This window comes from Numenius arquata, chromosome 1 (assembly GCF_964106895.1).
Source record: "Numenius arquata chromosome 1, bNumArq3.hap1.1, whole genome shotgun sequence".
Taxonomy (NCBI): Eukaryota; Metazoa; Chordata; class Aves; order Charadriiformes; family Scolopacidae; genus Numenius; species Numenius arquata.
The window spans coordinates 18,273,798-18,289,135 of NC_133576.1; the positions used below are offsets into that span (position 1 = coordinate 18,273,798).

Here is a 15,338-nt window from a genome sequence, read left to right on the forward strand (position 1 = left end):
CCCCGATGGCTCCTGGGCACCTCACCCGGCATCACAAGATCCATTTCAACTAAATCGTTTGAGTTTTTGAAGGAAAAAATCCTCAAAACAGGTAAGAAAAAAAACAAGCAGAATGCTGGAATATAAATCACACTTTCAGAAGAGGAGCAGTTTGCAAATGGAAAAGCCTAAAGTTAGTTTAAAAAAATTAAAATTTAGTAGACTACTAATTCTAGATTGGATTACAGGTTATAGACATAACAATATAAAATTCTCCAGGTTTCAAAGGTTCCAGAGTGCTCTCACTGTCCCTGACTCAAATGAGCAGCAGCTGTCCATCCCACAGGACGCCCCGCTTGGCAACATCAGCTCAGGCACGGGGCTAGCCACGTGGTGGCAACCACAGGCCAAACCAGGCCACCGGGCAACCATGACAGAGCTGAAAAGCACCTCAGGCAGCAGCAGGACACACTCTTTGCCCAGGCCAGGTAATGTGTTCTCACTAGCACTGAGGGACTTTTAATTACAAGCCCTCCAGGAGCTAAGCAATTTTTTGACAAAATTCCAGCTCACAGCTGGCTGGAAATTGAAAGTCAAGGGCTTAAATAACACCTAGTAAAACCCTAATCAATTTAACCAAGCAAGACCAGTCAAGTACTGAATTTGGTCAAATTAACAGTTACCGCTTTTTCTCAGGAGGATAAAAATACTGTTTTAAGAAACTGTGCTATAACCAACCTCTATTTATGCACAATGTTGTTTTTTCATTGCTTTACTGGAACAGTGACATTTGCTTTCTTTTTGCATCCATTTCTTTTTGCCTTCTACTTTCCCTTAATGTTTAAGTTTTTCAAATGTCCACTTTATTAATCTCCTAAAAAAGCAGCAATATTACTAGGTACCTCTAAGGAAGCCACTCAAAATGCACAGGACAATGCGTATACTGATTTGCCTGAACACACTGCTCTTCAAAGTAAACACAGATTCAAATTCCCCCTCAGTCACACCATTTAAAATATCAGGGATTTTATTATATTTTTTTTTTGTCCCAGGACTATTCCAGGGCCCAGGCATTATGTTTAACTATACCTATACAAGCAAGCTACTCCAGGTGGAAGGACTATCCAGTAAGAGCTTATTGTGAATTTGAGACACAGACACATGAAATGCAATTTCTATTGTCCTACCTGCATGAGGGATGCCCTGGACCACCTTGGCTGAGCAGTAAGCAAAATATAAAAACATACACATATGTATGGAGAGGCAGGAAGGAATACGCACAAGCAGACGTCTAAGCAGCAGAACAAACACTACACTGTGTTTCCTAGGCAGAAACAACCAGCTTCAGATCAGACAGCTCTGTTAGACACCTGGATCCTGGCACGTGGAAGATAAGACCCATAAGGGCCTCAGAAGTTGATCTGAAGCAAACAGTGCTTATGGACAGCCTATACGTATTAATACAGCAAACACAGCTCACAAATAGAGCCTACGTTCCCCTTCTTCAAACCCCACGGTGAGTTCTTCTGTGTGACATCAGTCCTATCAGGAAAAGACTTGATAGGTTCCAGTCCACCAATGCACAGTGTCCCATTGACCCACAAGCAACTGTAGAGCCCAAACAAGTTTTTTTGTGCAGCTATGCAATGTTATTATGGAGAAATACCACTCTAGACCTGTCAAAGGGGGCATCGGTGATACCACTGCACCCCTCCATGAAATTTTATAAAGGTATTAGTTACATTTTTCTCTACATTCTTTCTCAAGGTTTAATACAAACTCAACTCTGTGGTTGAAGAAGGTACCATCTTCAGATTTGTACTACGTGTTCCAGATATCCATCAGTTTTTTTATCAGTTTGAATGTCCTAAAGTCTAATTTGCTATGGCAAGCGTTTATTTTTCTTAAACATTATTATTTCAATACTCATATTGTGCAAAGAACAGAAAATCATTTTATAGTCTGATGTTCTCCTTTTTAACTATTTTAATCACACATCCTTGAACTAAGTAAGTATGCAATTTCAGAGGTATTTTTATCCAAGTACAGAGTGCAAGACCGAGCCTTGTATTCGGATTCTTTTCTTTTTAAATTGTACTTGCATTTATCTTAATTTTCATTGAGGTAGTTCTTGAATTTTGACCTCTTGTTTTTAATTAAAGCAGGACAAAGCTTTCATATGTGCAATCTGACAGTGTGCACAACTGAAGGGGAGCAGTGTGGAACTCTTCACATGGGGTAAAGCTGTGCAGATACTCAAAAATTTCTGAAACGAGCAATATTGTTGCCAAATCCACATGCAGACAGTGAAGGAGCTCAGGTATGTCTCCACTGCAAGCAGAACTGCTGAAATGATCCCAGCGCAGAAAACAAGTATTTTTCTTTCATGAAACACATTCAAATAAAAGGTACAAAAATTGAGTTGCTAACACCATCAACCATTGCTGCCATCACTGATGAAATATGGATCCTAAATTTGCCAGTGTATTTCAAAGGAGAGAATGTGGACAGAACAAAGGAGGCCTGGACATGATTTATTGTGACTAATTTCGGTGAGTCCAGAATCAGCAAGTACCAGTCAGAAAGGACACATGCTTCTATTAAAGAAGTGAAAATGTAGTACATTATATTAATCCTCTTCAACTATCCCATACTCCTTATCTTTTCTTCAGCATTCAAGCAAGGCTATGACATAAAAATTCTAGTTTTCTACTCCAGCAATTTTGTGCTACTCCTTTGCCTTCAGTTGACTCTCAGGGTCTGGCTTTTGACCCCCTAGGAATTAGACAGAACGGCTGCCCTATTGCCATGAGACATACTCCAATATTAAGAGAGCAAAATTCATTATGCAAAGTCCTAATGGCCTACTGAATAAAGCAATCATTAAAAGTCTTTAGGTGATGCAGCGTTCCTGCAGTTCCACCTGGAGCAAACTGCATCGTGTCCACTGGGCTGCTCCATACACCTCTGGATTATGTCCCATATATTACTTTTCCTTTGAGGTTTTCTCCTCAGTGGTACTTAAATTAATCCCTTAGTTCCTTAAAAGGCCAGGCTAGCTGAGCGTTTAACCTATGTGAATGCGTGCACTAGCCTTACGGGAACAAACTTTCATCCTGCTGTTACGCAATTGTCAGTAATGCCGGATTGTGAGTTATTCTGGGAAGTAAATTACACAAGTACAAGCCACCTTTCCGCAGGCTACACTAAAACCGTCCTAGCATTTAACTAGCTGAAACCAGCTTTTTCCAGTTAGATAGAGACACAGTATTGACACTGAGGTAGTATTATATGAGTTGTATTAAATAATTTAAGTCACAGCTTCAATTCTACAGCTGTTTATAGCTTTCAGCATAGTTTTGCTTTAATCTAGAAAGGTAGTGTAGGTAAAATGACTGACAGATATCAAGTGCCTGACTTCTGTTCCAGATCAGCCCCAAATTAAGAAATTGTTTCATGGAAACAATTGTTTCACAGGGAAAAAAAAAAAAAAGAAATGGTCAAAGCTCATGAAAAGAAAACATTCTTTTAGCTTCTTGTGCCTGGGCTATGCTCTGGAGAGTGAACCTATTGCAAAATTTCCTATGCTCTTATCAATGGGAAAACAGACTGAGAAATACGCCTAATACTAGTCCTCCAACCTGAAATGGCTGCTTCTGCACATTCATCAGACAAACTGGACTTCCCCGGAGGACAAGTCAGAGCACCTCTGTCAGACCCCTGCTTCGAGGCATCCTCTGGAGTAGACTGTCCTTCCCTAGCAACGTGGGAGCGTCACCTGAACATCTGGATACCTAAAGCTGGTGCTTTAGGATAGTCCTGCCATCCCATGAGACAGGACACTAGGCCAATTCCCTTTCTGACACAGATGGCAAAGGGTGGCAAGACAGCCACACTCAAATCACTGCATTTCCCTGCACTGGGCCAGCCCCTCTCTGCACGTGTGGGTCAGCAGGTGACTACAGCACTGCCCAGGAGCTGGCAGAACAGCACTCCCGTCTCCTTCTGTGCAGGAGCGACTTGACACTGGATTTCCCACACTGTGCCTGAAGGACTGGGATTGATCCTGGGTTGGGTTATTATTCTGACTTCCTACAGAACACTTTAAAAAGGTCTTCATTTTATTCTGATGTGTACTGGGAGGTCTAGTATATTTTTGCATGAAATAATAATGTTGGCTGTTCTGTTGGCAATACTGAGATGACTTGCTCATTCCTTGATGGAAGATGTCTGAAGTTAGGTGAGACCTCTTCTACCCATGAGAGCCAATCATGGCTTTGTTTTTATTAGCCCTAGCTTAGAAACTTCACATCTTAAACCATGAATGCTCTAAGATGTCCAGAATGCTCCTAGAATAAGTCTGTGTTTTTTAATATTACTGAAACAATTTATATTAATTTCTTCCTGATGCTCCATTATCTATGCTCTCCTTATGCTATAAAACACTATCGATCACATCCAAGCACAAGACAAACAACAACTTTCAGGGAAGATATAGTAAAACCAAAGTTTAAACTGATGGTGATAACAAAGATCCCATCCTAATGCTATAAACAATCTGAAGTAATATATACAGGGATAAAAGCAGTGTATTTTTGAGAGTGATGCCCTAGAGCCCAACAGTGAATTAAATTGGGTAAAGCTTGCCAATTGTCAACTGGAGCCCCTTTAATGCCCGTCACAAAGCACTTGATAAGATGGCTTTTGTACAAATACAACATTAATCACTGATCCACCTTTCAATCAAGTGTTGGGCTTTTTGCATTGTTAGGTTGTTTAGCCCAGTGCATGCAGTGACTCTAGAGTAATTAGTGTTGACTCTAATTCCTCTCATATATTTCCACATTTACTAGATTTCCTGAATGATCACATAGCTGGATACAGTAGGTTTTCAAACTCAAACGTCTTCAGAAAGGTGATTTCTTTCAGCCTTCGACATTCAAACTGAGATAACTGTATCTCCAAATTCACAGTTTCTGATAAATAAGATGTGGCTCCATTCACGTAAAAACTAGTCTAGAGAATGACTGCTAATTACAAGGAAGATTCGGACCCACAAAGTTTACGAGGATAAGATTATTTTTTTTTTAATTTATTTTCTCTTTGAAAAGAAAAGCATATAAAAGTTTGGTAAATGTTGCTTTCTCAACAGAGAAAGTTCTGAACAGATGTATGCTATGGAGAGTACCTGGAGGCTTCGGGAAGTGTTCATGTCAGAGGAGTGTTCGGCTCAATAGGACAGAGAGAAACCAATCTCTTGGAATCACTTTTGCCCTTATGTCCTGGGTTGAGAGACACAGGACTAACTTTTCTTCTAATGCTGGGGAAAATTGCACTTTTAGAAGACTCTAGTGTCTGAATTTGTGAAACTATTTATTTTATAGCCAGCCAGGCTCTGTGGGATTCAAGGTTTTGGTGTTTTCGAGCCAGGTGCAGGGACAAGGAGGAGTGAGGCCTGGGCATTTGACCCAGGCTGGCCAACAGGATTATTTCATACCATGAATGTCACATCCAATATAAATTAGAAAAGTTTGCTGCATAGCTCTCTCTCTCCCTGATGGCGGCGGTCCAGACAACTCCTTGCCCCCGTGCCGGAACCCTGAGGCCTTCCCTTCCTCCTGAAGCCATTGCACTCACAGTGTCCGCCATTTGCTGTCCACTGCTGGGAGTGCACAGCTTCCTGCTGATAGAATTGGCTGAGTATAATTCCTGTATATCCTATATCAGTATCGGGATTAATACTAGTTCTTTAGTATTATTGTTAATTATTTAGTCTTAGTCTATTAAATCTATTTATATTTCAACCCTTGTGTTTCTTTGTGTTCCCCGATTCCCCTTTCCGGGTGGGGAGGGGTCATCGGGTGAGAGAATAATTGTTTAACGACAATAGATTGTTATGGGTTCTCTCAAACCATAACACCTTATCATCTCATGTTATTAATTTTAATATATAATGTTGTGGTTATGAACTCATTATGATGATATCTCATTTGGGAAGTTAGGGTTTGGTTTTTTTTAAAGTCTCTTAAATGATTACTCTTCCCAGTACATTAATTACTTGTATTTATCATAGCTTTATGTGGCCTGTAAAGCAGGGAATTGAACCTGCCAGTTTTTCAGGTGAGTTCAGCACTGGGTTGTTTAGGCTTGAATTGCTCTAAAAGTAATAGCTTAGATTAAATTCTGAGTAGGAATGGAGTAATAATAATTTTAACTGGTTTTCCTTTCAGCTCAAAAAAGACATGAAAATAACAGGTCAAGTTCAAGTTTGCTTTGAAGCCATAATTCAGACTAGTTTTCATTTTTAATGCGTTGTTAAAACTGTGAGGAGCCAATTCCCTTGTAACTGTTTTCAGAGTACCTCTCTCAAAAGGTTTTTTAAAAGGCATTTCAGAAACATTCCACTTTATTGCTTGTTGTAATGATGACCAGGACTACCTTAAAGCCTTTGGGAAAGGTTCGCAGGATAACCAGAATGCTAACACAAGTAACTATGGACACATCTCTTTCCCAAAATAGATTTCCCCCACTAAACCTCTTCAGGTAAATAGCCTGCATCAGTGCCCGACGGCCAACAAGGTGATGACATACTTAAGCAAAAGTACAAGCCCCAGATTGGCTGAGATATTTTGAGCACGCTAGGACAGCCTGGTAGAGGTTCACATGCAAGAACCACAGGATTTCTCCACCACACTTTTCTATATGCCCTTTTCCACAAAGGTGAATTTTCTTCATCTTCAGTGCACAAATCAACACCAGCAGCAGCAAGAACTGGAGAAAGACCCGATCAGGAGCTTTTAAAAATGAAAAATTACTCACCCACATGACCAATCAGTGCAGGAGCTGAAAAGAAAAAGAGAGAAAAGGTTACAAAATGTCACAACTCAGCCCTGCTGTTATATCTCCACAGAGAATAAAGTGCAAGGCAAACACACTCACCTGCCCATTGCTTCCTTCGTATAGGACAGTTTCTGGAAAACAAACAAACAAACCAACCCTAAGTATATTCAAGTATAATAAGGTGAAAGGCATTGAAATGCAGTTTATACCACTTTGTTTCCTCCCCTGTGCCAAAATAATTCTATTTTCTTTATTCTACGATCATTTGTTGAATTCAAAATTTATTAACAATGTCGCTGTTGAAAAGAAAATGTCTCCTACATTTCCAAAATACAACCGACACTGAACAACAGACACTGTAAAGAGCATTAGGTTTGGCAGAAGATGCTCTGCATGTTCTGCATTTCTGCATTTTACTATGTTGTTCTGCAGGAACAATGTTCTCTCACCTCAGAGGAGCTAGCAATCAGATCCTTTTAAGCAGCGGTCTTAAGAAATACAATATTACTTCTGCTACTTGTCTATAGATTTAAAACCATCTTTTTGAAAGTACAGTTAACAGCTTAAAGTAACATAGTAGGGTTCACCTGATGACTTTTTTTATTGTTATACAAGTGACAGGGATGACATTTTTTCATTTATTGGTGTATAAAGAGTAAGGTAGGCCTACACAGTTCACAATTGTTCATCAGAAGTCTTGTGGCACTAGTGCCGTTGGTTCTAGAAATGAGTCACAGGAGTTTCTGTGAGGAATCCCACAAGAAGTGGAAAAAATCCTGAGCAGTTTGCAGCATGATAGCTGTTGAGGAATAATGCTGTATCCTGCTGCTGTACCAATGTGAACAGAATACAAAATACTTATAGAAGACTATTGTCCAGCCACAAAATTTCTGTTTCTCTCTGGTTTCGAGGAAAAAGGGATTGTTTGGTGGTTTGTTTATTGGGCTGGCTTTCTTTACATAATCAATGCAGATGTATTTTTCAGTAAAAACTCAAGCCAAATTGGATCCACTCAAATATCTACTTTGAAGTTCAGTTACAATAAACTTAAGACATACTATTTCCACTTTGAAAACCTCTCTGCAAAACAACCCTATGTATTTAGTGACTTAAGGACTGTCACTCTAAGCTATCCTGGTGATTCTTTTTGTGAAGGAGGAATGAAAAGGCAAAAGAGGCTTTCTGAGCAGGTTAACCTGCTCTTTTTCTCTTCACCTGTGCTTCTAAGGAAGTCTAGAAGTTCAGTTTTTATTGATTCGGAGCCACCGCAAGGACTACCTTTCTCTTCTTTCCAGGACATTTGTGGACAGTAAGTGTGATCACAGCTAGAATGGCAGGCAGCCTGGATATCAGCCTGAGGGATTGCCAAAATACTCATTTCAGTCAGTTTGCTTTTCAGCATGTCCTTTGGCCAGCCTGTATTTTACAAGTCCATTAAATGAATACTTTACTATGAAAAATTAAGACACAGAGAGACCAGTTTTAAGTAACAAACCAAGAAACTAGCAAGACTAGGTAGTCTGACAGTGAAAAGTCTAACTCAGGGCCAATAAAACTGGACTGTATTTTTTTAAGGGTTCATTACACTGCTCTATACAGTGCTTGTACTAAGCTTTAGGGCACTGGGATCAGCAAGGAAGAGAGAGACTGATTCGCTCTCTACAAGCTTTTGGAACGTTACATATAAGCAATAACCCATACAATAAAAGGTGTTTGTTTATTAGAAAAGAGCTTTTCTTCCATATTCAGTCATTCAAGGCAGTTTGTAGATGCTATTAAAAACAAACATGGTTATTAGGGGACCCACACGTCTTTTTAATACCACCTGGTAGTCTGTACCCAGGTTAACTCACTAGTCCACAAAGGCCACTGACAGCAGAGGTCAGTATAGTCCTGATCATTTCATGCAGTAAGGAAAAGGAGACACCCCAGCGAGGGGTGCCTTGGCCAAAGCTCTGTTGCAGGGCAGCCTGAGAAGCTGGTGGCAGCCAGCTTTCCTGAGCCTGGGTCCCAGGACTTGAACAATATGTCTTGTTATTTCCAAGTCTTCTCTTCAATAAATTACAAAAAGAAATTGTAAGAACCACACCTAAAATGCCAAATTATTATTTTAATGGCAAGGCCCAGAATAACAAACAGGACACACTGTCTCCACATCAACATTTTAAAAAAAGGCATCAAATTACTAAGTTGTCATCCAATTTTGTAGTAAACTAGTGAGTCCTACTACTATATGATTGACTTTGAATTTAAATTTTCTTCTGTGTGGGGCAGCTGGTTTATTTCTTAATTCACCTAGTTCAGGACAGAATATTCTCTCTTCATTGCAAATCACATCTTTTGTGAAATAACTTTAAAGGATTACATGCTTTAAATGGCTGTTTCAATAACCTGACTTTTCGCAATTTTTTTCTCAGACAAAATCTCCCCCTGGATTCAACGGCTGGGATTCACTCAGTCCTGCAGACTGAAATACAAGACTTGGTTTTTTTATTACATTAAATGTGAGGTTTTTTTCAACTGAGGATGTGAAAATGATGCACCCCGTATTGCTAAGCTGGCATGGTCTGCAATAGTTTGTAGTGCTATTGCCTTCCTCTTTCTTAAATGTCTAACTTGCATTCCAGTCTGGGGTGGGGGCAAGCACTGACATATTTTAATTTCATGGCAAACAGGCACCTTTTCCCCCTAATTAGAAGCTAAGGGCTTTGGAGTTCCCATACTGGCTTGGTTTCTCGTTTAGTACAGAATAGCCTTTGCCAAATCACTTCAACTCTCTGGCTCAGTTCCTTCATTAACAAGATGGAGTTATAAACATACCTACCACACAAGGATCTGCAAGGATTAATTAACTTCTTTACCCTTTGAATACTTGATCTATAAATAGTTCTACATAGCAGCAGCAGCCACACCAAAGCTCCAGGGGATGGCTTATACTCAGTGAAGCTACCTCTGGCAGCTGCTTTGTATAAAATTAGTTCTCTTGAAGCGAGATCTTCATAACATTATTCTTTCAGCTTTTCTAAAGCTGGGAGCTGAGTTCTGTGTCAGTTGCAGTAGTGCTTCCCTTTCTCAACAAACCACAGTTAGTTTTAAATAATGCAAAACTATCACAAATTAATAAAAGTCCATAGAATTAAATACAGGTGACCACAACACCACAAATCACATACAGTACAGACAGGATGGATGAGCTCCTGCCGACCCTTGAACTTGCAGAAAGGCAATTTTATAGGATACTCTTGTCTGATTCTCAGATAATCATTATGCACAGAAGACAATCTCAGAGATAATTCCAGGCAGGAGAAAAAGGTGGAGGAAATGTCAAGGAGATCTTAAACAATCTCATATTAATTTAATCCCATCTGTGTAGGATTGTACTAAACATTTTTGATTTAACCCATCTGTATGCATAATTTCCAACCGGAAAGTCATAACAAGAAATGATTCTCTCTTTGCCTGTCCTGATTCCCCACCACAGTGCGTGGCAGAACCACACTCTCATGCAGGCAAGGCCAAAGCACTGGGGGGAATCCAAGGGGATGGATGACAATGTCCAGAATTGAAGCTAGAGGGAAAGACCAGGATGGAGAGCAGTACTCTGAGGCACAGCCCTGACAGATAAGATGAAAATATGCTCTAGAGTGCGCACGAGGAGAGGCAGCAGGGAAAGCTTAGTGGAACAGAAATTGTTTTAACCATGTTCAACTTGAAATGAAAGCTGGAGATCCATGGTAAGGTGTCAGAAACAAGCTAAGGGTCCAGTCTGTCCAGGAGGAATCAGCTCCACAGCAGAGGTGAATGCTCAACATAGAAGTGATTCTTCAGTGTGTTAGGCAGTGCTATCTAGAAATGAGGTGAAAAACAGGGAAAACAAGGAAGAACTACAGATTTGCAAAGTAAAGGAGCTGATCAAGGGTGATGAGGATGAAGTCTCAGTTCTGAGCTCTTTCCAGAAAGAGATGAGCACAGGCCACACTGCTGACAGTTTCTGTGCTGTGCGGGCATCAGAGAGACTGAGAAGGAAGACTTAGGCTGTTAGGGGAGGAGAGTGACCAGAGAAAGAATTAACACAGTAAGAGCTTAGGAGATGAAAGGGAGATGGAGCAAGATTCGGGGAAGCAACTGGAGTTAAGTAACCTATTTGCATATATGGGGAAAAGGTTTATTGTTTGTTGGGTTTTTTTTAAGTTAGAGGAAGCTAACTAAAACTTGCAATGCAAAAAGAAAGAGCCGTAGTCAACAGAAGAATAGTAAGTGTGGGGATAAGAGAGAGAGTGAAGGAAATCTGACAGAATGGCTCAAAGGACGGCAACAGATGAAAATTTTTTTTGCATCTGTAAGAGGTGGGGGGTATAAAAGGGCAGAAGGAGCTTTTTTCCAGATTTAGAAGAAACTGAAGATGTTTTATGCAAAGAAAGAAATGTTAAGGTATGTGATGTTAATGTGATGTATGTGATGTTAATGTCAGTGATCAAAAAGATACTGGAAACTGATTAGGACATTTGATTAAACAGAGAAAGACGGGTTAGCAAGGAACACCACAGAACAGGAAGAGGAGAGATAGCAGGAGAGGTCTTTTTGCCTCAGAAGAACCTTAGGAAGACAAAATCATCTACTGTGTGAGGTGGTCAGAAGCTACAGCACCAGGAGTAAGTGGCTACAGATTACATCATCGGGGTGCTACATCCCACCTTTGAACACAGCTCAGAAGTCAGGCAAAATCATGCATTTTACATTGCTAAGTGCCCATTTCATGCTAAGGATGTGTGTTTTGTTATGCTCCCCATTAAGGCACCCTAAGGCAGGGTTGCCTTCTGCCCCTTTTAGCCTAGTCTCCCGCACTGAGCAGTTAGTCTGTGCTCCAAACACACTGAAACAGATAGAGCTGCTGCTGTCTCAGGGGACTTCTCAGGGCTGAGAAGTCAATACTAAACAAAAGTACTACTGAGTCAACACAATTGCAGGTTTTGTACCTTGTCCCAGGAGCTTTTCAAGTTGACTTTTGGTAGGTGGGGATTCCTGGGGAAACTGCCTTTTAGTTCTCAAAGCTGTACTACAAACTCCTTTCCACAGCTAACTCTCGGCTCCACTAAAAGGTGCATGCAGCACAAGTCTCCCTCTTACCAGCAACCAACAATCACACAGACCCGCTTCCTTTGGAAAGGATTCATCACCTAATCTGGGTTGTCATGTGTCTCATTTGCCCAACACTGTTCAGATATGCTTTGTTATATGCATGGGGCTGTATATGAGCCCTCAGCAGGTATAGCTGCGTATCTGCTCAATTATTTAAGTTACATGAGCTCCCTTAATTCTTCATTTCTCATGACAGTTTTTTTCCACATGCTTTGTTTTTGTAGGTTGTCATCAGATCTACAAGGAACAGCAACTCATTAAAACTTTACTTTCTGAAATTTGATTGAAGTTTGGAGAAACAGAGACTGGGACACGTATTCTGCCATAAAGGACAGATGCAGATAGGACTTTATTATGGGAGCACTGCAGTATCATGCTTTAAGCTGCATTTTCCTATGGACTTAGAAAGAAGATTCTACTTGTATTGGAAAGATAAGGGTCCACCTACCTCCAACTTTCATTAGAGTCTCTTGGTAAAACCTAAATTTCACAATTTCTCCAGGAACTGTAAAGCATCGAGTTTCAGGATTTTGATGAATTAAAAAATGGCCTCAAATTAACTGACCAACAGTCGTGCAAGTCAATGGGCCTCTTTGCTTGTTTTAAGCACTTTGATGAACAGCAAGGTCACAACAATTACCTCAGCCCACCATGACTTAACTGGACATGTGACAGTTAAATAGATAAATGTGACCATCAGTATTTTAGGTCTTGTCCACCCACCAGGGAACATTATCAAACCTATTTCAAGATATTCACTGCACTAATTCATCCAGACTAGCTCCTGCAGCTCTTTGTGGTGGCAGGTACTGCTGAGCTGTACCTCGTCACCACGTGGGAGGAAGCTCTATGCAGAGAGAAGCCAGGGTTAAGCAGCAGGCACGGTCCCTCACTCGTGTCTCTTGCTCCAGCAGGAAGTTACCTCTTCAACATTATGAACATTTTCCCTATTTGCTTAGATTTTTTCTCTCTTTTGGAAATTCCGAGACTGCCACAAATAACAAATGGCCAAAGGCTGGGGAATTACAGAGTTCAGAGACCCTCACGTGTCAACTTAGCAGTTACACAGCAACACCAGGTGTATTCTGTATCTCGATTGTCACTTTTTTCTTCCTCTAGGCCTATATACACAGTAGTCTACCTGCTTGTTTTGCTGAATAAAATATATTCTGTTTGATAGACACATTAGTGTGGGTTAGGTTCAGAGCACACCGGTAATCCAAAAGGTATTAAACAAGAGGCTGTAAAATTGCAATCACTCAAGAAAACCACCACTTTTTTTTTTTTTTTCCCACAGCCAAAGGCCACCTTCAAAATGTCAGCATGTGCCACAGCTAAATGTTATAGTACAGTTTCAAGAACAAAACAGCAGAAGTCCTATGTTCAATATGCACGTGTCCAATTCCCTTGCTTTCTCTTATATAATGGCAGGCTAATGAAAAAAAATAGAAAGTAAAAAAAAAAATACAAACATGATTTAATAAAGATATTTTTTTATTTCCTAGGAAGAAAGTGTATTTTTTCCTCCTCTTCTGATCATGGTACACTTATGGATTACATCCATAACAAGACCTGACATTGTTTCTTGTTGTATGAGCATCTATACTACTAGTCAGCGGGAAAACACCCGAGGCTCCATAAAAAAATATAAGCAATCAAGGTACTTGCAAAGTAGCTATAAAGTCAAAGGGACTCACTGGTATCTTTAAACAGAAGCTGAGTGTTTACAGTGTATTCTGCACGCTGTGCTCTTTGGTTTTTTATTTTAAAAAACTCTAGACTATATAAGGATGTTCTTGACTTTACATCTACTTTTTTAAACCTCTTGAAAAATATCTCTGTTCCTACTACCACTCCACATTTTTCACACCTTCAGTTCTTTTAACTTTGTTCCTTCACACTTAAGTATTCAGTGCAGCATCTTCTGATGCAATTTGTACAAAACATTGCTTGCAACCTCTTATATTGATCGCTCTGCATGTGCTACAGATCGGTGAGCTTCAGGGTGTGCAAAATTCTGTTTAGGCACCACAAAGCCACCAATTTTCTGAACTTTCCAAATCTCTTCAAACAAACAAACTTTGGAAGAGCATCTGGTTGGTGTGGTACCCCTTTTCCAGGTGCATCCTGGCTGAAACAGCAGCAGAGTTTTGTGCTGTTGAAACTAAAAGGATTTTAAAAAGGAAAAAAACCTGTCACATGAATTGAGGCTTCAGTCCACCTAGCTTGATTACTTCTCCCTAATTACTGTCAGCATCAGAAGCCTCCTATGGAAGTTGTACGATGCTCCAAAAACTGGACAGGAACCTTAAAAGATCCCTCAGCACGCCAAGGAGATAGGGAGACAGCCAGTCTTCAAAAAAAGTTCTTTTGACTGTTATAGTATTTGGTTCTCAATCTGCAATAAGTCCATTGTCTAGAAATACTACAAATAGAGGAAAAAACACAATTTTTGTCCCCAGCAGCTTTGCTAACTTTTGCTAACAGGTCACAGAGGAAGCAGAAGTTTGTATGGCTCTGCTGAACAGCCTGGATGTGAGGACAGGGCACTGGTAGACTAGCTTGGGAGCTCACCACACACCCAGACCACCTCCTGACTGCAGGTCTGGTGAGCAGGTCCCAGCAGTTAAAAGAAGAAACAAGGGAAGTACTGGCAACTGACTCTCCTTTAATCTTCTTATTTACTGTAACAATAGGCTGCATACGAAAATTCAAACCTCTGGTTTCATTTCATATGACAAGCTACAGAGAATTAAAGAAAAATTTTAGAAAGGAATAGGCAGGGAAGCTACGTTTTTTGTAGCTACACAAAGAATCCTCAGAACACACAGAAGAAAAAGAAGTCTTCTCTAAAGGACAGAAAAAGCAGAAAAGCAGGTGTCAAAATACTTCAACCAGCTACTCCAGAACTACTGCATTATTTCAGAAATTTATAAAGGCAAAAAATGTGGGTATCTTACAAAGAATATCATATGCCAGCTGGAAATCCTCCTGGGAACAGCATAGATCGTGGTGGTTTGGCAGCAGTGCTGCAGTCTCGTTGCAAGAAGTACAAGGCTCCTGGGAAACTGACAGTTACTTTACCTTGTGTTTCTCCCCTCTTGGATTTTTCAAAAATTATCTAGGACAAGTGTGAAGAAGGCCACAGTTGCAGGGCAGAGTGGAGGCAATTTTCATCAATATTAGAATTCTAGACACACGTGCCCAAAGCACAGAACCACGCCGTGACCATGGCGTACTATATAATAGAATATATGCTGCGGATGACGGCATTCTATGTAATACAGAGTTATACTCCACCTGAAAATACAGCTTCACTGTAAGGAACACAAGTGGAGTTAATTTATATGAAGGAAGAGTTTATATGAAGAAATATACTG

General features: G+C 40.3%; 1 protein-coding gene across 1 annotated transcript in view; it reads right to left on the bottom strand.

Moving 5' to 3' along the window:
- The window catches only part of IMPG2 (interphotoreceptor matrix proteoglycan 2), a 56,652-nt gene that overhangs the window by 25,508 nt on the left and 15,806 nt on the right, over nucleotides 1-15,338 (bottom strand). The window contains exons 4-5 of the mRNA XM_074164093.1: nucleotides 6,919-6,950; nucleotides 6,799-6,822 (exon numbers count right to left, since the gene is read on the bottom strand). Coding sequence (XP_074020194.1) covers nucleotides 6,799-6,822; nucleotides 6,919-6,950 — 56 coding nt within the window. The remainder of the gene's footprint in view (nucleotides 1-6,798; nucleotides 6,823-6,918; nucleotides 6,951-15,338) is intronic.